The sequence below is a fragment of the Somniosus microcephalus genome, chromosome 31 (assembly GCF_052327205.1).
Source record: "Somniosus microcephalus isolate GS21.2 chromosome 31, FLI_Smic_1.0, whole genome shotgun sequence".
NCBI lineage: Eukaryota > Metazoa > Chordata > Chondrichthyes > Squaliformes > Somniosidae > Somniosus > Somniosus microcephalus.
In genome coordinates this window covers 41,591,467-41,613,183 of record NC_141017.1, presented here as the reverse complement: position 1 = coordinate 41,613,183, position 21,717 = coordinate 41,591,467, and the positions used below count along the sequence as shown (strand labels likewise).

Sequence of the window (21,717 nt, the reverse complement as noted above, 5' to 3'; positions counted from 1 at the left end):
CTTCTGTCTACCCTGTGAATCCAGTATAAATTAACAAATGCAAATGTCAGATGCTGCACCCTACAAGGCAACACACCCAGAACCACAGGAACAACGGCTCATCAAACACTGACGAGATTCCTTGCAGCAGAACAATGGAGCAAGGCTGCAGTGAGAAGAACAAATCCTGCAAGTAAAATGATCCACTTTCAAAACGGTCAGAGGCTGGGGCAAGCTCCGCGAGCCCCTCAGTATAGTAACACTACAGTCAGTCGCACTGATTCGACATCTATGTGCAACACTGGTATTCATTCCCCCTAGCGGCAGCAAATGCAGCACCGAATGTACAGCTCTCTGCTGACTGTTACTCCAGTCGCCCTTGATGAAATGGATGCTTGATGAACACGAGCAGGCCTTCAGTAATGTGGGATGAATCAACAGAGTGCCCCTGAAACAGGGTTCGGAGGCCCAGGGTGTCTGGACTCCAACCTTCACTGTGCAAGCCTGCTTGTCTAAGCTGTTAACCCATTTCTGGCCCCTGATGATCATTGCAAGGAACCCACCATCTCTGAAGTCCTACAAAATTCCCTGCTCTCGACCAAAACAGTAACATTAGCAGCCACCTGAAGTCAATCTTCGATAAAATAAAAAAATAAAATATGGGGCAATCCCTTATGTTGTGGGAGTGGTCGAAGAGTGAATGGGAAGGGAGAGTAAGTTAAGGAATTCTATCTAACCACGTGTTGCAGTACAGCTGTCACACAGTCTGATCCTGTTATACACTGGTCTCAAGTTCCTTTCTGTTCTGGCAGCACTGGGCCGTAACTGCAGCTGTGCAATTATAAATAGGGATTGCAGAAACAGTTGCCCAGGGTCTGATGCACACCACTGCAGTATATTTTAAAATCCAAATGTCTTCAAAATAGATAAATAAACCCTGACCCAGAAACATCCAATCAGCTCATCGCCAGCTTTGGTGATTCCTACAGCGGCAACCATACCCTACAAAGCAGGACAGGCATGTTCCCCGGGGCACCCTGTACCCTGGTGCACCCTTCCCGCGGGGCACCCTGTACCCTGCTGCACCCTTCCCCCGTGGCACCCTGTACCCTGGTGCACCCTTCTCCCGGGGCACCCTGTACCCTGGTGCACCCTTCTCCCGGGGCACCCTGTACCCTGGTGCACCCTTCCCCCGTGGCACCCTGTACCCTGGTGCACCCTTCACCCGGGGCACCCTGTACCCTGGTGCACCCTTCCCCCGGGGCACCCTGTACCCTGGTGCACCCTTCCCGCAGGGCACCCTGTACCCTGGTGCACCCTTCCCCCGGGGCACCCTGTACCCTGGTGCACCCTTCCCCCGGGGCACCCTGTACCCTGGTGCACCCTTCCCGCGGGGCACCCTGTACCCTGGTGCACCCTTCCCCCGGGGCACCCTGTACCCTGGTGCACCCTTCTCCCGGGGCACCCTGTACCCTGGTGCACCCTTCTCCCGGGGCACCCTGTACCCTGGTGCACCCTTCTCCCGGGGCACCCTGTACCCTGGTGCACCCTTCCCCCGGGGCACCCTGTACCCTGGTGCACCCTTCTCCCGGGGCACCCTGTACCCTGGTGCACCTTCCCCCGGGGCACCCTGTACCCTGGTGCACCCTTCTCCCGGGGCACCCTGTACCCTGGTGCACCCTTCCCCCGGGGCACCCTGTACCCTGGTGCACCCTTCCCGCGGGGCACCCTGTACCCTGGTGCACCCTTCTCCCGGGGCACCCTGTACCCTGGTGCACCTTCCCCCGGGGCACCCTGTACCCTGGTGCACCCTTCCCGCGGGGCACCCTGTACCCTGGTGCACCCTTCTCCCGGGGCACCCTGTACCCTGGTGCAACTTCCCCCGGGGCACCCTGTACCCTGGTGCACCCTTCCCCCGGGGCACCCTGTACCCTGGTGCACCCTGTACCCTGGTGCACCCTTCCCCCGGGGCACCCTGTACCCTGGTGCACCCTTCTCCCGGGGCACCCTGTACCCTGGTGCACCCTTCCCCCGTGGCACCCTGTACCCTGGTGCACCCTTCCCCCGGGGCACCCTGTACCCTGGTGCACCCTGTACCCTGGTGCACCCTTCCCCCGGGGCACCCTTCCCCCGCGGCACCCTGTACCCTGGTGCACCCTTCTCCCGTGGCACCCTGTACCCTGCTGCACCCTTCTCCCGTGGCACCCTGTACCCTGCTGCACCCTTCCCCGGGGCACCCTTCCCCCGGGGCACCCTGTACCCTGGTGCACCTTTCTCCCGTGGCACCCTGTACCCTGGTGCACCCTTCCCCCGCGGCACCCTGTACCCTGGTGCACCCTTCCCCCGGGGCACCCTGTACCCTGGTGCACCCTTCCCCCGCGGCACCCTGTACCCTGGTGCACCCTTCCCGCGGGGCACCCTGTACCCTGGTGCACCCTTCCCCCGCGGCACCCTGTACCCTGGTGCACCCTTCCCCCGGGGCACCCTGTACCCTGGTGCACCCTTCCCCCGGGGCACCCTGTACCCTGGTGCACCCTTCCCCCGGGGCACCCTGTACCCTGGTGCACCCTTCTCCCGGGGCACCCTGTACCCTGGTGCACCCTTCCCCTGGTGCACCCTTTACCCTGGTGCACCCTTCCCCCGGGGCACCCTGTACCCTGGTGCACCCTTCCCGCGGGGCACCCTGTACCCTGGTGCACCCTTCCCCCGGGGCACCCTTCCCCCGGGGCACCCTGTACCCTGGTGCACCCTGTACCCTGGTGCACCCTTCCCCCGGGGCACCCTGTACCCTGGTGCACCCTTCCCCCGGGGCACCCTTCCCCTGGGGCACCCTGTACCCTGGTGCACCCTTCCCCCGGGGCACCCTGTACCCTGGTGCACCCTTCCCCCAGGGCACCCTTCCCCTGGGGCACCCTGTACCCTGGTGCACCCTTCCCCCGGGGCACCCTGTACCCTGGTGCACCCTGTACCCTGGTGCACCCTTCCCCTGGTGCACCCTTTACCCTGGTGCACCCTTCCCCTGGGGCACCCTGTACCCTGGTGCACCCTTCCCCTGGTGCACCCTTTACCCTGGTGCACCCTTCCCCCGGGGCACCCTGTACCCTGGTGCACCCTTCCCCCGGGGCACCCTGTACCCTGGTGCACCCTTCCCCTGGGGCACCCTGTACCCTGGTGCACCCTTCCCCCGGGGCACCCTGTACCCTGGTGCACCCTTCCCCTGGGGCACCCTGTACCCTGGTGCACCCTTTACCCTGGTGCACCCTTCCCCCGGGGCACCCTTCCCCCGGGGCACCCTGTACCCTGGTGCACCCTTCCCCTGGGGCACCCTTCCCCTGGGGCACCCTGTACCCTGGTGCACCCTTCCCCTTGGGCACCCTGTACCCTGGTGCACCCTTCCCCTGGTGCACCCTTTACCCTGGTGCACCCTTCCCCTGGGGCACCCTGTACCCTGGTGCACCCTTCCCCTGGTGCACCCTTTACCCTGGTGCACCCTTCCCCCGGGGCACCCTGTACCCTGGTGCACCCTTCCCCCGGGGCACCCTGTACCCTGGTGCACCCTTCCCCCGGGGCACCCTGTACCCTGGTGCACCCTTCCCCCGGGGCACCCTGTACCCTGGTGCACCCTTCCCCTGGGGCACCCTGTACCCTGGGGCACCCTTCCCCTGGTGCACCCTGTACCCTGGTGCACCCTTCCCCCGGGGCACCCTGTACCCTGGTGCACCCTTCCCCCGGGGCACCCTGTACCCTGGTGCACCCTTCCCCCGGGGCACCCTGTACCCTGGTGCACCCTTCCCCCGGGGCACCCTGTACCCTGGTGCTCAGTATAAATGGAAGGATGAGCACGGTTATGACTGAGCGTTTCAGTGGAGTGCTGGGTGTGAAATTTGCATACTGGGCCCAATTGGAATGTGAGAATAACCCAGCAATACAATGGCAGGTTCTGTGCTTCCAAACCTGGGTGAACCTGGAGAAAAGATTTTAAAGTTTATCAGCATAACTTACACAGAATGTACAGCACAGAAACTGGCCATTCGGCCCAACTGGTCTGTGCCGGTGTTTGTGCTCCACACGAGCCTCCTCCCACCCCTCTTCATCTCACACTTTCAGCATAACCTTCTATTCCTTTTCTCCCTCATGTACTAATCTAGCTTCCCCTTAAATGCATCGATGCTGTTCGCCTCAATTACTCCGTGTGGTAGAGAGTTCTACTGAAGCATGATTTCTCCTCCCCGGATTCTGCGGTCAGTGGTGAAGGAGCAGCGCGCGCCGTTCACTAGGCCGACGGCTGCCCACAGACTTTTCGCGGGCTTTTGAGGGGCAACTTGCTGTCATCGGGCATCTACTCCAGCACAGCACCCTCTACAGGGGATCTGTATGTGTCAACAGGACAAGCAACAGCGTGACTCTTCAACCAATCAGACTGAAGAATCCTCACTCAGCCACACAGAGTCTAAACCAGGAAGTAACATAGAAACATAGAAGATAGGAGCAGGAGTAGGCCATTCGGCCCTTCGAGCCTGCTCTGCCATTCAATGAGATCATGGCTGATCATTCAAATTCAGTACCCTGTCCCTGCCTTCTCACCATATCGCTTGATCCCTTTAGCCTCAAGAAATATATCCAACTCTTTCTTGAATATATTTAATGAACTGGCCTCCACCACTCTCTGTGGCAGAGAATTCCACAGGTTCACCACTCTCTGGGTGAAGAAATTCCTCCTCATTTCAGTCCTAAATGTCCTACCCCTTATCCTTAGACTGTGACCGCTGGTTCTGGACTCCCCGACCCTCGGGAACATCCTTCCAGCATCTAGTCTGCCCAGGCCTGACAGAATTTATAGGTTTCGATGAGATCCCCTCTCAATCTTCTAAACTCCAGTGAGTATAAGCCCAATCGACACAATCTCTCCTCATACGTCATTCCTGCCATCCCAGGTATCAGCCTGGTGAATCTTCGCTGCACTCCTTCCATGGCAAGAACGTCCTTCCTCAGATAAGGCGACCAAAACTGCACACAATACTCAAGGTGCAGTCTCACCAAGGCCCTGTACAACTGTAGCAAGACATCCTTGTTCCTGTACTCGAACCCTCTTGCTACGAAGGCCAACATACCATTTGCCTTCTTAACCGCCTGCTGCACCTGCATGCTTACCTTCAGCGACTGGTGCACAAGAACACCCAGGTCTCTTTGCACTTCCCCTTCTCCCAATCTATTGCCATTCAAATAATAATCTGCCTTCCTGTTTTTGCCACCAAAGTGGATAACCTCACATTTATCCACATTATAGTGCATTTGCCATGTTTCTGCCCAATCACCTAACCTGTCCAAATCGTACTGGAGTTTCATGACATCCTCCTCGCAGCATACCCTCCCACCCAGCTTTGTGTCGTCTGCAAATTTGGAGATATTACATCCAATTCCCTCGTCCAGATCATTAATATATATTGTGAACAGCTGGGGTCCTAGGACCGATCCTTGCGGTACCCCACTAGTCACTGCCTGCCATTCGGAAAACGACCCGTTTATTCCAACTCTTTGCTTTCTGTCCGCCAACCAGTTCTCTATTCAAGTCAATACCTTGCCCCCAATCCCATGTGCCTTAATTTTGCACGCTAATCTCTTATGCGGGACCTTATCGAAAGCCTTCTGAAAGTCCAAATACACCACATCCACTGGTTCTCCCTTATCTATTTTACCAGTTACATCCTCAAAAAATTCCAGTAGATTAGTCAAGCATGATTTACCTTTTGTAAATCCATGTTGACTTTGTCCGATCCTGTCACCGCTTTCCAAGTGCTCTGCTATTACATCTTTTATAATGGACTCTAGCATTTTCCCCACTACCGATGTCAGGCTTACCGGTCTATAATTCCCCACTTTTTCTCTGCCACCTTTTTTGAATAGTGGGGTAATATTAGCTACCCTCCAATCCATGGGTACTGTTCCAGAGTCTATCGAGTTCTGGAAGATGACCATCTACTATTTCTAGGGCCACTTCCTTAAGTACCCTGGGATGTAGATTATCAGGCCCTGGGGATTTATCGGCCTTCAGTCCCATCAATTTTCCTAACACCATTTCCCTACAAATACTGATTTCTTTCAGTTCCACCCTTTCATCAGACCCTATGTTCCCCGGTATTTCTAGGAGGTTATTTGTGTCCTCCTTTGTGAAGACAGAACCAAAATATGTATTTAATTGGTCTGCCATTTCTTTGTTCCCCATTATAAATTCCCCCGATTCTGACTGCAAGGGACCTACGCTTGATTTCACCAATCTTTTTCTCTTCACATAGCTATAAAAGCTTTTACAGTCAGTTTTTATGTTCCCTGCAAGCTTACTCTCATATTCTATTTTCCCTTTCTTAATTAATCCCTTTGTCCTCCTTTGTTGAATCCTGAACTGCTCCCAATCCTCAGGATTATTGCTTTTTCTGGCCAATTTGTATGTCCTCTCCTTGGATCTTATGCTATCCCTAATTTCCCTTGTTACCCACGGTTGGGTCACCTTTTTTGTTTTATTTTTATGCCAAACTGGGATGAACAACTTCTGTAGTTCATCCATTCGATCTTTGAATGTTTGCCATTGCCTATCCACCGTCACCCCTTTGAGTGCCATTCCCCAATCAATCCTACCCAACTCGCTCCTCAGACCATCGTAGTTTCCTTTATTTAAATTGAGGACCCTTGTTTCTGAGTCAACTACTTCATTCTCCATCTTAATGAAGAATTCGATCATATTATGATCGCTCCGACCCAAGGGGCCTCGTACAACAAGATTGCTAATTAATCCTTTCTCGTTACATAATACCCAGTCTAAGATGGCCTGATCTCTGGTTGGTTCCTCGACATATTGGTCCAGGAAACCATCCCGTAAACACTCCAGGAATTCCTCCTCCACAGTATTGTTACCAATTTGGTTAGCCCAATCTATATGTAGATTAAAGTCACCCATGATGACTGCTGTGCCCTTGTTGCATGCTTCTTTAATTTCCCTTTTAATGCCATCCCCAACCTCCGCCTTACTGTTTGGAGGTCTATATACCACTCCCACTAATGTTTTTTTCCCCTTAGTATTTCTCAATTCTACCCAAACAGATTCCACATCATCAGAGCTAATATCCTTCATTACAATTGTGTTAATCCCTTCTTTAACCAATAATGCTACCCCACCTCCCTTTCCTTTTTGCCTATCTTTCCTGAATATCGAATACCCCTGGATGTTGAGTTCCCAGTCTTGGCCATCCTTGAGCCACGTTTCCGTAATCCCAACCAAATCATATTCATTTACCTCTATTTGCGCAGCCAATTCATCCACCTTATTACAAATGCTCCTCGCATTAAGACACAAAGCCTTCAGGCTTGTTTTTTTAACGCTCTTAGATCTATTAGAATTATTATTTACTGTGGCCATGTTTGAGTTAAACCGTTGATTTCTCTGACTGCCACTTTTGTTTTTTTCCTTCCTATCTTTTGCTTTTATCCTTGTTTCCCTTTCCTGTCTCCCTGCTCAGGTTCCCAACCCCCTTCCATTTTAGTTTAAACCCTCCCCCACAGCACTAGCAAACAAACCCCCTAGGACATCGGTTCCAGCCCTGCCCAGGTGCAGACCGTCCGGTTTGAACTGGTCCCACCTCCCCCAGAACCAGTTCCAATGTCCCAGGAACTGGAATCCCTCCCCCTGGCACCATTCCTCTAGCCACGTATTCATCTGAAGTATCCTTCTATTTCTACTCTGACTAGCACGTGGCACTGGTAGTAATCCTGAGATTACTACCTTTGAGGTCCTGTTTTTTAATTTACCTCCTAACTCCCTATATTCCGCTTTTAGGACCTCATCCCGCTTTTTACCTATATCGTTGGTGCCTATATGCACCACGACAACTGGCTGTTCACCCTCCCCTTCCAAGATGTTCTGCAGCCGCTCGGAGACATCCTTGACCCTTGCACCAGGGAGGCAACACACCATCCTGGAGTCTCGTTTGCGACCGCAGAAACGCCTATCTATTCCCCTTACAATTGAATCCCCTATTACTATAGCTCTACCACTCTTTTTCCTCCCATTCTGTGCAGCAGAGCCACCCCTGGTGCCAGAAAGTATAAATTTGAACATTTAATTCATTTAAAAATCACGTACAGAAAGCTAAATAAAGTGAAGGGAGGAAAGATGGTTTAAGAGAGAGAGATAAGAGACAGAAAGAAGCATCTCCAACAATTAAATTCTGAAGCAATGAGACTCCACACTTGTAAAATAAAATTTTATGGGCCAGAGAGGTTGTTTGGCAGTAATTAAGATTTATCACGCTGTTAAAAATCCACTTACACCTGAATGCACCAGCCCTAGCTTTCTCTGGCGTGTTTAGTGGGTAACTAGTGTTTATGCTACACATGAGCCTCCTCCCACCCCTCTTCATCTCACCTTTTCAGCATAACCTCTATTCCTTTCTCCCTCATGTGCTTATCTAGCTTCCCCTTAAATGCATCTGTACGATTCGCCTCAATTACTCCCTGTGGTAGAGAGTTCTACTTAAGCATGATTTCTCCTTGCAATAGTATAGTTGCAAGTACAGCAACTTCTCATGGATTTCAGTGCTGAGTCTATCGGTGAGGTACCGGTGGAGTGAAGCTTGTGGAGGAGCAGGGTAACTCACATAGCAACTTCCGGATTCCCGCGTTTAACTGCACATGTGCGGACTCCGGAAGTTGCTGTCCAAATTACTCGATAATAACAATGCGCGCCGATAGCCTCACCATTACTCTCAACGCAAAACCTGGGCTATTAATACAGTGCAGAGATAACATTGCTGCTTCTGATTGGCTAAGTGACAGGAAACAGAGAGTAGTGGTGAATGGTTGTTTTTTGGACTGGAGGAAGGTATACAGTGGTGTTCCCCAGGGGTCGGTACTGGGACCAATGCTTTTCTTAATATATAATAATGACTTGGATGTGGGTGTACAGGGCACAATTTCAAAATGTGCAGATGACACAAAACCTGGAAGTATAGTGAACAGTGAGGAGGAGAATGATAGACTTCAGGAAGACATAGACAGGTTGATGAAACGGGCAGACACGTGGCAGATTAAATGTAACGCAGCAAAGTGAGGAGTGATACATTTTGGTAGGAAGAACGAGGAGAGGCAATATAAACTAAAGGGTACAATTCTAAAGGGGGTGCATGAACAGAGAAACCTCGGGGTATATGTGCACAAATCGTTGAAGGTGGCAGGGCAGGTTGAGAAGGCTGTTAAAAAACCATACAGGATCCTGGGCTTCATAAATAGAGGCGTAGAGTACAAAAGCAAGACAGTTATGATGAACCTTTATACAACACTGGTTCGGCCTCAACTGGAGTATTGTGTCCAATTCTGGGCACCACACTTTAGGAAGGATATGAAGGCCTTAGAGAGGGTGCAGAAAGATTTACAAGAATGGTTCCAGGAATGAGGGACTTCTTCAATCCAAGCTTTCTTGCTGTGGCAAAAACAAAATACTGCGGGTGCTGTAAATCATCCCTTTTGTCATTTAATCTCTCCTGTCTTCCACCCTATCACAGACCGTCCCTTTTCTTCTTCCCCAGCCCTTTCCTTGCCCCGTACTTGCTTAAAACCCATTATACCTCTAACTTTTTCCAGTTCTGACGAAAGGTCATTGACCTGAAACGTTAACTCTGTTTCTCTCTCCACAGATGCGGCCTGACCTGATGAATATTTCCAGCATTTTCTGCTTTTGTTTCTTGCTGTGGCCTTGTTTTAGTAGCCAGCTGTGCTCAGCTATTTTTATGATGTGGAGATGCCGGTGTTCGACTGGAGTGGACAAATGTGGGAAGTCACACAACACCAGGTTATAGTCCAACAGCTTTATTTGAAATCACAAGCTTTCGGAGCGCTGCTCCTTCGTCAGGTGAAGTGAAGAGATGCGTAAAGACACAGCTTATATAGTCAGAGAACACTGCCAGATGATTACTCTACGTCAGGTGGGGTTACATGTAGCGTGACATGAACCCAAGATCCCGGTTGAGGCCGTCCTCATGAGTGCGGAACTTGGCTATCAGTTTCTGCTCAACGATTTTGCGTTGTCGTGTGATTGCTATGATTATCTCTCTGCCGAGGTGTGATAAAGGGCAGTTAGAAAGATTACCTGTAATCATCTGGCAGTGTTCTCTGACTATATATGCTGTGCCTATATGCATCTCTTCACTTCACCTGACGAAGGAGCAGTGCTCCGAAAGCTTGTGATTTCAAATAAAGCTGTTGGACTATAACCTGGTCTTGTGTGACTTCCCACATTCAGCTATTTTTAGATCACATTCCTCAATTCCACCAAATTACTTCATTAACTCACTTCCCTCAGAATGCGGTGCGCAGTCTCCTTCAGTCTCTTACTGCAAACCGCTAAGCACACGGTTTAAATTAAAACAGAAAATGCCTGAATTTGCAGCTCAATCTGAAGCAGGGTGGTTTGAAGGGACTCTATCGGGGTATAAGGGGCAGGTTGGTGATTTGAAGGGATTCTATCAGGGTATAAGGGGCAGGTTGGTGGTTTGAAGGGATTCTATCAGGGTATAAGGGGCGGGTTGGTGGTTTGAAGGGATTCTATCAGGGTATAAGGGGCAGGTTGGTGATTTGAAGGGATTCTATCGGGGTATAAGGGGCGGGTTGGTGATTTGAAGGGATTCTATCAGGGTATAAGGGGCAGGTTGGTGGTTTGAAGGGATTCTATCAGGGTATAAGGGGCGGGTTGGTGGTTTGAAGGGATTCCATCAGGGTATAAGGGGCAGGTTGCTGATTTGAAGGGATTCTATCGGAGTATAAGGGGCGGGTTGGTGATTTGAAGGGATTCTATCAGGGTATAAGGGGCAGGTTGGTGGTTTGAAGGGATTCTATCAGCATATAAGGTTATTTATTTGAGGTTATTTGACTCTGACAAACTGACTAACGCAACACATTCCAAAGCTGCTGTGGGTGTACCTCACGATCTAAATGTTTTCAATTCTTCCTGGACAACATGGAACCCGTCTACGCCAGAAACTTGGCTTGTCTAAAGCAACTGCAATTTGTCATTAATCTACCTTCTTACTGCTCCACTCTAACCGCCGCCCCCAGCCCACCTACATCTTCCCATCAAAGGAACAATTGGCCAACATTCCCATTACTGATCACAGCGACAGTGGCTGCCAAGTGCGGGAGCGTGGATTCAAGTGAGGACAGGGCTGAGATCTGGTTGACCATGCTTGCCCTGGTGAAATATGCTGACGACACTCACTGTCCGGACTCGCAGGCAAACAACGGCCATTAGGGCAAGGTGATAGAGTCGCTGTCACCTATGGAATCACATCCCAATACCAGTGGCCACAGCAGCCTCTGGTAAAATGAGAACAACAGGCAGCAGGACCGGAAGCAGACAGCGAGGGTGCCTAGCTCAGCAACACTGGGTCAGCAGCTCAATGCTTGCCATCAGTGAGCACTTCACAAATGGATATGATCTCACTGTGATAAGTAGTGGAGTTTTAAGCACTGCTGTCAGATGCTCACAAGAGATTGATTAGACTGTGTAAAAAGACTTGCCTATTTCAATTTAATCAATAAATGTAATGATTTAAGCTAATCAATTCGGAACCCAGGACTGACGTCAGGAGCTAAATGAAGGCATGAGGTAACGCACGCATCAGCGGACAGGCCCGGCATACTCACCAAGCTTGTTCAGAGAACACATGAGCCTAATTATAAGGCACATTCGATTGTTCGAATTGATCAGACAGGTAGGCTGGGTCCAGTCATACCCAACCCAATGTGAGCAGACCAAACTAATCAAGTAAATCAGCACCCATCTCAACCAGGCCCACTCTGCCATAGGGCATCGAATGAGCAGGATAGCCCTGGGAGTGGGAATGTGCCTTAAACATAGAAGATAGGAGCAGGAGTAGGCCATTCGGCCCCTCGAGCCTGTTCCGCCATTTAATGAGATCATGGCTGATCATCCAAATTCAGTACCAGGTCCCTGCTTTCTCCCCATATCCCTTGATCCCTTTAGCCTTAAGAAATAAATCTAACTCCTTCTTGAATATTTAATGAATTGGCCTCAACTGCCTTCTGTGGTAGAGAATTCCACAGGTTCACCACTCTCTGGGTGAAGAAATTCCTCCTCATCTCAGTCCTAAATGGCTTACCCCTTATCTTTAGACTGTGACCCCTGGTTCTGGACTCCCCCGCCATCGGGAACATCCTTCCTGCATCTAGTCTGTCTAGTCCTGTTAGAATTTTACAAGTTTCAATGAGATCCCCTTTCATTCTTCTAAACTCCAGCAAATGCAAGCCCAATCGACCCAATCTCTCTTCATACGTCATTCCTGCCATCTCAGGTATCAGTCTGGTGAATCTTCACTGCGCTCCCTCCATAGCAAGAACATCCTTCCTCAGATAAAGCGACCAAAACTGCACACAATACTCAAGGTGTGGTCTCACCCTGTACAACTGCAGCAAGACATCCTTGCTCCTGTACTCGAATCCTCTCGCTATGAAGGCCAACATACCATTTGCCTTCTTAACCGCCTACTGCACCTGCGTGCTTACCTTCAGCGACTGGTGCACAAGGACACCCAGGTCTCGTTGCACTTCCCCTTTTCCCCAATCTATTGCCATTCAGATAATAATCTGCCTTCCTGTTTTTGCCACCAAAGTGGATAACCTCGCATTTATCCACATTATACTGCATTTGCCCAATCACCCAACCTGTCCAAATCATACTGGAGTTTCTCTGCATCCTCCTCACAGCACACACGCCCACCCAGCTTTGTGTCGTCTGCAAACTTGGAGATATTACATCTAGACCGTGGGTAATCTGAGCAGCCAATCGGCGTTGAGAATTAACATTAAAGGGCATTTTCCCTTTCCCACACTTCTTCCCTTTACTCCTCTTTTCCCGAAGGCGGTAACCAAGGTTACCGACAGCACCTCTCTCCCCAGCAACCTCCACCACCAAGGACAAGAGCAGCAATGTCTTGGAAACAGCATCACCTTCAAGTCACACCCCATCATGACAGTTCCATCATCGTCACTGGGTCAGAATCCTGGAAATCCCCTCCGCCCCCCCCCATCAGCACTGTGGGCGCACCTTCACCACACACACTGCAGCGGTTCAGGGAGAAGGCCCACCTTCTCAGCGCAACTAGAGGCAAGTAATAAATTTCAGCCTCGTCAGCAGCAACCAAATCCTGAGAACAAATTTTTAAAACCCTAGTCACCAGTGTTCTCAAGGCGGTACTGAAACTTAGTCCCTGCCACAGAAACAAAAGCAACCACCCAAATACCACACAAGACGAGAAATGAATATCATTTAATTCTTTAAACCCACAGCTTGGTTTCATCAGTGCATGTGATTTCCTCCTGATCCTTCTGCACAACTTGTGCTTGACGGAAAACAAAATCGTCAGTAACTCGACTATAGGGGCCATCTATAAAATGCACGCACTCAAAATCATGGTTCTTCAACCCTACCCTGTTACTTTCGGACGGTTTTCAACTATTACCGATCCCCAAGGCACACACAGCCAGGTAAAACAGAAAGTGGACAACATTATCAACAGAGACAACATTAAAAGTGAAAGCATTAAAAATCGGACATGTGCATTTGGCAAAGAAACACTCCCTCTTGTATTGTGTGGTACACATTTCAACCTTCCCCAATGTATAAACCTCATGGATGGCCCCTTTCTGGCCCAGTTTTGCAATTTCTTTCACACCAAACTACACCATACAGCCGTTGCTGAAATACTGATGTACACTGCAGCGTTAGCTGGGGCTTTTAGAGACGAGATGACATAATCCTCGCAAAGATTAATATTTAATGTTTATACTAATGTGCAATTTTAGCCTCTCATTAGCCAATTTTCCAATTCCACACAGTCAGAAGCATTTTCAAAAATCCCCTTTACAATATAGACTGTTCAACAAGAACCCAAGAACACACACACAAAGCCGAGCTTTAATGTCCTGTTTACAAGGGTATCTCAAGTGACTCCGGCAGCCTCACTGCAGGAGGGCTCAGGGGACCCGCCTGGCCCAGACCGGGACCCGCCTGGCCCAGACTCTGTTCCACAGGGACTTGCGGCCCTCCATTCCTCACCCAAGTGGCTATTCCTCACGTGAGCCTCGACAACGAGTGTCAGCAGAGTGTTTGACTATTTCGGACATTCCAGTCAGGACTCACGCAATGCCCACACAGGTCATTAGACAGCAATGTGGAGCATGAACTCCAGCTGATTTCCCTCCCTCCTTTCCTAAGCCAAAGGCATTGGGGCCAATTGTACTGTCGCAGGGTCAGTACTGAGGGACTGCCGCACCGTCGGAGGGTCAGTACTGAGGGAGCGCCGCACCGTCGGAGGGGCAGTACTGAGGGAGCGCCGCACTGTCGCAGGGTCAGTACTGAGGGAGCGCCGCACTGTCGGAGGGGCAGTACTGAGGGAGCACTGCACTGTCGCAGGGTCAGTACTGAGGGAGCGCCGCACTGTCGGAGGGGCAGTACTGAGGGAGTGCTGCATTGTCGGAGGGGCAGTACTGAGGGAGCACCGCACTGTCGGAGGGGCAGTACTGAGGGAGCGCTGCACTGTCGGAGGGGCAGTACTGAGGGAGTGCTGCATTGTCGGAGGGGCAGTACTGAGAGGGCGCCGCACTGTCGGAGGGGCAGTACTGAGGTAGTGCCGCACTGTCGGAGGGTCAGTACTGAGGGAGCGCCGCACTGTTGGAGGAGCAATGCTGAGGGAGCGCTGCATTGTCGGAGGGTCAGTACTGAGGGAGCGCCGCACTGTCGGAGGGGCAGTACTGAGGGAGCGCCGCAATGTCGGAGGGGCAGTACTGAGGGAGCGCCGCACTGTCGGAGGGGCAGTACTGAGGGAGCGCCGCACTGTCGGAGGGGCAGTACTGAGGGAGCGCCGCACTGTCGGAGGGTCAGTACTGAGGGAGCGCCGCACTGTCGGAGGGGCAGTACTGAGGGAGCGCCGCACTTGTCGCAGGGTCAGTACTGAGGGGGCGCCGCACTGTCGGAGGGGCAGTACTGAGGGAGTGCTGCATTGTCGGAGGGGCAGTACTGAGGGGGCGGCGCACTGTCGGAGGGGCAGTACTGAGGGAGCGCCGCACTGTCAGAGGGGCAGTACTGAGGGAGTGCTGCACTGTCGGAGGGGCAGTACTGAGGGAGCGCTGCACTGTTGGAGGGGCAGTACTGAGGGAGTGCTGCACTGTCGGAGGGGCAGTACTGAGGGAGCGCTGCATTGTCACAGGGGCAGTACTGAGGGAGCGCTGCATTGTCGTAGGGGCAGTACTGAGGGAGAGCTGCACTGTCAGAGGGGCAGTGCTGAGGGAGCACCGCACTGTCGGGGGACAGAACTGAGGGAGCGCCGCATTGTCGGAGGGGCAGTACTGAGGGAGTGCTGCATTGTCGGATGGGCAGTACTGAGGGAGCGCCGCATTGTCGGAGGAGCAGTACTGAGGGAGCGCCGCACTGTCAGAGGGGCAGTACTGAGGGAGTGCTGCACTGTCGGAGGGGCAGTACTGAGGGAGCGCTGCATTGTCGGAGGGGCAGTACTGAGGGAGCACCGCACTGTCGGAGGGGCAGTACTGAGGGAGCGCCGCACTGTCTTTCGGATAAGACATTAAGGTGAGGTCCTGCTGATTACTCGGGTGATGTTAAGTGGCAATACTTGAAGAAGAGCAGTGAGGTTTCCAGATGTCCTGGCCAACACCAGTTTAACTGATCAATTAACTCATTGCTGTTTGTGGGGCCTTGCTGTGTGCAAATTTGATGCATATTTAGTAACATTGTAACTTTTTCAAGCAGAAGAGCTTCGGCCCATCTAGTCCTCCTGTCCACAGTATGCCCTTCGGCCCATCTAGTGTTCCTGTCCACAGTATGCCCTTCGGCCCATCTAGTCCTCCTATCCACAGTATGCCCTTCGGCCCATCTAGCCCTCCTATCCACAGTATGCCCTTCGGCCCATCTAGTCCTCCTGTCCACAGTATGCCCTTCGGCCCATCTAGCCCTCCTATCCACAGTATTCCCTTCGGCCCATCTAGTCCTCCAGTCCACAGTATGCCCTTCGGCCGATCTAGTCCTCCTGTCCACAGTATGCCCTTCGGCCCATCTAGTCCTCCTATCCACAGTATGCCCTTCGGCCCATCTCGCCCTCCTATCCACAGTATGCCCTTCGGCCCATCTAGTCCTCCTGTCCACAGTATGCCCTTCGGCCCATCTAGCCCTCCTGTCCACAGTATGCCCTTCGGCCCATCTAGCCCTCCTATCACAGTATTCCCTTCGGCCCATCTAGCCCTCCTATCCACAGTATTCCCTTCAGCCCATCTAGCCCTCCTATCCACAGTATGCCCTTCGGCCCATCTAGCCCTCCTGTCTGCAGTATTCCCTTCAGCCCATCTAGCCCTCCTATCCACAGTATTCCCTTCAGCCCATCTAGCCCTCCTATCCACAGTGTGCCCTTCGGCCCATCTAGCCCTCCTATCCACAGTATGCCCTTCGGCCCATCTAGCCCTCCTATCCACAGTATTCCCTTCGGCCCATCTAGCCCTCCTATCCACAATATTCCCTTCAGCCCATCTAGCCCTCCTATCCACAGTATGCCCTTCGGCCCATCTAGCCCTCCTGTCTGCAGTATTCCCTTCAGCCCATCTAGCCCTCCTATCCACAGTATTCCCTTCAGCCCATCTAGCCCTCCTATCCACAGTGTGCCCTTCGGCCCATCTAGCCCTCCTATCCACAGTATGCCCTTCGGCCCATCTAGCCCTCCTATCCACCGTATGCCCTTCGGCCCATCTAGCCCTCCTGTCTGCAGTATTCCCTTCAGCCCATCTAGCCCTCCTATCCACAGTATTCCTGGTGCATTTCTAATAACCCTGAATCCCATTTGCTGACAAGAACCTGCCGAGTTCCTTCTTGAAACTCATTCAGGTTTCTTGTTCCCCCACCCACCCCGCCAGTAATCTATTCCACAAACTGTTTTAGTAAAAAAACTTCCTTTTGTATTTCCTGTTTTCTTTTGTTGTCCTACATAACAACAGTGACTACACTCCCAAAGGAATTAATGGAAGTCCTTTGGGATGCACCAAGGATGTGTGAGGTGCTCCGTGAATGCAATTCCTTTCTTTAGTTTGACTTAAGCGCCCGAGGCTGCATATTTGATGGGGGTAGAGATTGTGAATGCAGCTTGGGTGATTCAGTCCGGGAAGGGCTGATCACAATGATTAACAGTGTGACTCAGATGGAAAAATGTGGATGGGTTTTACTCAATCAACTGGCAGCCAGACATGTTTCTGTTTCTGATTTAACTGCAACAAACCAGGCGTGTGGAAACTTGTCTTGTTTATTACTCATTCATACCTGGATCCGTAGGTAGCTCCTAAAGGCCAGGTACAGACAATCTGCAACAGCTCTCAGTACTTTATCTGGAATGACAATTGTTGCTGTGCAGATGTCGGTCAGGAACACTCCCCAGTACTTGGGAAGAAAACAAGCTACTGTATACTGAGACAATGAGACTGGGCATCATGCTGGAATGGTTTACAGCACAGCTCAGCTGTCACTTCACTCAAGTTAGACACAACTTTCTTTATTAATTGTGACCAAAGTAAAAATCCCATTGCTAGCTTATAAACCAGGCTAGCTGTAAACAAGAGTTGTGTTAAATATGCTGTTTAAAGTGGCTCAGGTGGTAGTACTCTTACCTCTGGCTCTCTAGGAGTTGATCACAATGTAGGCTAACAGTCTAAAACAGAACCAAGGGAGTCAACCATTGCAGGAAATGCTGTTTTTCCAGGTTTAAAAATGACTGCCTGCAGCCACAGCACTTCAGAAATAACCCAGTGTACTCGAAGCAGACAGATTTTGAAAGGCCTGATAAGGCACTATATCAATGCAAGTTCGAGGAACAGCACCTCATCTTTCAATTGGGCACTTTGCAGCCTGCCGGACTCTACATTGAGTTTAACAATTTCAGATAATTATCCCTGCCCCCATTTTTCATGCATTATGATTTTTGCAATTCCCATTTGCAACATTTTATCTTTCCTGCCTCTTACATACTCCTTCCTCCCCTCCTAACCCCACCCCACCCCCCCCTCTCTGTCTCTGCACTTGCTTAATATCTGTTACATCTCCAGCTTTTTCCAGTTCTGATGAAGGGTCCCAGACCTGAAACGTTAACTCTGTTTCTCTCTCCACGGATGCTGCCTGGCCTGCTGAGTATTTCCAGCATTTTCTGTTGTTATATCAATGCAAGTCTTTGTTTAAGCATTCTGCCTATATACTTCTGCTGAATTTCCAAAGTAAATAATGGCCTGTAATTTGCAGTCAGTTGATCTTAGCCAGGGCAGGATAGGGGCACGACAAACATCTCAATGGTATGGGTCTACGAAAGGGAAGAATCAGCCAGGATATCTGCGCCCAGTCACTACCTAGCCCTGCTGGAAGTGTACATGCGTGAACATCAGGACTCGGCCTGGGCTGACACCTGAAGATTGATCACTTGGGTGAGGTATGGCAGAGTGGTTGGCACCAGTGGAACAGAAGACCAGCAAGAATTTGTGCCTTCAGGGCAGGAGGAAGAAAACTGGCCAAACAAATTGATTTCAATCCCAAGCGCAGACTTGCTTAAACATAGAAACATAGAAGATAGGAGCAGGAGTAGGCCATTCGGCCCCTCGAGCCTGTTCCGCCATTTAATGAGATCATGGCTGATCATCCAAACTCAGTACCCTGTCCCTGCTTTCTCCCCATATCCCTTGATTCCTTTAGCCTTAAGAAATATATCTAACTCCTTCTTGAATATATTTAATGAATTGGCCTCAACTTCCTTCTGAATAAATGATGTAACCAGGAGATCACATGGTGTACCTTTACCAGGTATTCCGACACATTGATAAAAACCGAGGAGCGAGTCTGAACATGAATACAGTCTCTGCACAATGGCCATGACTCCAGAGTGGAGCCAAGCACTTTTTCACAGGAATAGTTTCAGCTGATTTATACTGGTGCTGTCACCTCAAGTTAATGTTCAGTCAGGGGAAGGAAGGAAACCAACTACAAAATGCAGCAGTCCTAACTCAGAAACACTTCAATAAAGTCAAACTTGGAAAAGTCCTATCTGCGTATCTCAAATAACAGAACTGCAGGCTCTGAAACCTCCACGTACTGTGAGGACTAACCCCATCTCCAGGGATTACAACCACATCACCGCAAATACATTTCGGCTCTCTGCTCATTTCATTTTCCTTTATGTAAAGCAATGTTTTTCAAACATTAACGTCAGTTACTGACTAAATGAGTAGAACAGCACATGGGTTACAGTGCGTTCAGTGTTTAAAAGCTGGACAAGTCCAGTTACAACGCTGCTGGTCAATCATTACGCAGTTCGTCTCACTTGATGTTTAAAGGCTCAAAGATCCTTTATTCTCTGACAGGCACCAATCATTAGAAAGATTTTTTTTTAATTAAATGGAAATAGAGAAAGGCAGATTAGAGCTACGGGCCAACAGGCTAGTCAGATCCTGGAACAGTAACCATCGTTTCCCTTTCACATGCAGACTAATCTGCTCTACGTTTCCAGTGCTCAGTGGAAAGAAAAACAAAAGTTTAATCTAAGAGTGGTGGGAGTCACTAACCAGCAAAACAGGGAAATTACGCCTACGATCTGCCAACTGTTAAAGTAAGAGCAAATGGGGATTTCTTTCAAAAAAGAAAACATCAGTGATAAAAAAATAAAGGCAATTTAACATCTGTTTACATCCCAATGGAATATAATCATTGCTGTGCTGTGGAACAACTCACTGTTTGATTTAGAACATCATACAGATATTGCTGCAAATCAGGGAATGTTCACATTAACTTTTCTTTTTGCTGATTTTACAAAAATTTGTCATAAAAATTAAACCATCATGAATGTTTCCGTCATGTTTTTCCTATTACAAAATGGGCAGACACACTTGCGAAAATTTAACACCGTGACAAGTTCCCAATTTACACTCACTGGGAGAGTCATTTCCTTATGTGTCACTCCTTAAAAATAAATCATGAAGGGTTTCGCTAGAATAAATAAGGAGAAACTGTTTCCAGTGACAGGAGGGTCGGTAACCAGAGGACGCAGATTTACGGTGATTGGCAAAAGAACCAGAGGGGGAGAGGAGGAAAACATTCTTTTACGCAGCGAGTGGTTGTGATCTGGAATGTGCTGCCTGAAAGGGCAGTGGGAGCAGAACTTTCAAAGGGAATTGGATAAATTCTTCAGGGGGGAATTTTGCAGGGCTGTGGGGGAAAGAGTGGGACTAACTGGACAGCTCTCCAGAGAGCCAGCACAGGTAGGATGGGCTGAATGGCCTCCTCCTGTGCTGTATTATTCTCTGATTTCAAGTTTAAGATGCCCTGTATGATATCTGCCTCACTCACTTTGATCCTCAGTCTGGCACTGCAGCATTGGCTGGGGTCTGAGGCCGGGGGGCCAGGGGGCTGGAGCCAGGGTCTGGGGTACCCCCAGCCTGTGGGCCCCACTCCCCGGGCGTTGCCGCTTTAAGCGCGCTCTCCCGGTGAAGAGTCACTCACCGTGCGGCTGCTGCTCGGCCGTGCCCATGGCGGCGGCCCAGTCCCCAGCTCCGGTCTCCTGTCCCCGCTCCTCACACCTCACACCGCCCGCCAGCCGCCGCCTTCGCCTCAGGACCCGCCCGGACAGCGGGCGGCAGGGCTCCCGCTGCCAGAGTGACAGGCCGCCCGACCAATCGGCACCGGGGGGCGGGGTCTGTTCGCCGAGATAACCAATAGAAATGTGCGGATTGTGCGGGGGCGTTGACTGACGTGCTGCTGACCCAATCAGCATGCAGGGGCGGGCCTGAGCCTGTATATAACGGAGAGCGGCCGTCCCGTTATTCACCTGGAATGTGCGGCCAGTCGGAGCAGTGCCGCGCTTGTAATGATGTGTATTATAATGTATTTCAATAAGCATTGATATATGTAATGATAAATGTATTGTAAATTGAGTGCCATGTACTGAAGTTACTTGGTATTGTACCAGATGTGGACTGTATTTTCATGTACTTGAACAAAAAATTTTATGAATAAAGTATATATTTTTGAAAAAAAAGGTGGCTGGTCGACAGTCAGCCAGCCATAAACATCTACAATAAATCATCGAGTCACCACAGGGAGAATAATATCGAGTCTGCAGCGCAGGATGCCATTCCGCCTGTTCTGCCTGTGCTGGCTCTCTGGGAGAGCGGCCCAGTTCAGCCCCTCTTTCCCCACAGCCCTACAAGATTTTTGTTTTAATTTCCCTTTTGATAGTTATTATTGAATCTACTTCCTCCACCCATTCAGTTAGTGCATTCCAGATCATAACTTGGCTGAGTTTTAAAAAAAATCTCATCTTGTCCTTGGTTCTCTTTTGCCAATTATCTTAAATCTCTGTCCTCTGTTTACCTGTCCCCTGCCACTGGAAAGAGTTTCTCCCTATTTACTCTTACCTATTAGAGGGAAATTAGAAGTTCTCCATTATATACAGGCTCAGGCCTCGCCCCCTCCACGCTAATTTTTTGCCATTGTTGAAGCGAAGCCCATAAATTCTGCGCCGGCTCTTTTGAAAAACAATCCAATTAGTCCCACTCCCCTGCTCTTTCCCCATATCCCGGCAATTTTTTCTCAAAGTATTTATCCAATTCCCTTTGGAAAGTCACTATCGAATCTGTATCCACCGCCCT

The 21,717-nt window shown here is 50.6% G+C and overlaps 1 protein-coding gene across 1 annotated transcript in view; it reads right to left on the bottom strand.

Moving 5' to 3' along the window:
- slc44a2 (solute carrier family 44 member 2 (CTL2 blood group)) overlaps positions 1-20,720 on the bottom strand; it is a 116,206-nt gene extending 95,486 nt beyond the window's left edge. The window contains 1 exon segment of the mRNA XM_085971950.1: positions 20,570-20,720. Coding sequence (XP_085828076.1) covers positions 20,570-20,597 — 28 coding nt within the window. The 5' untranslated portion in view covers positions 20,598-20,720.
- Between the last annotated feature and the right edge of the window lie 997 nt (positions 20,721-21,717).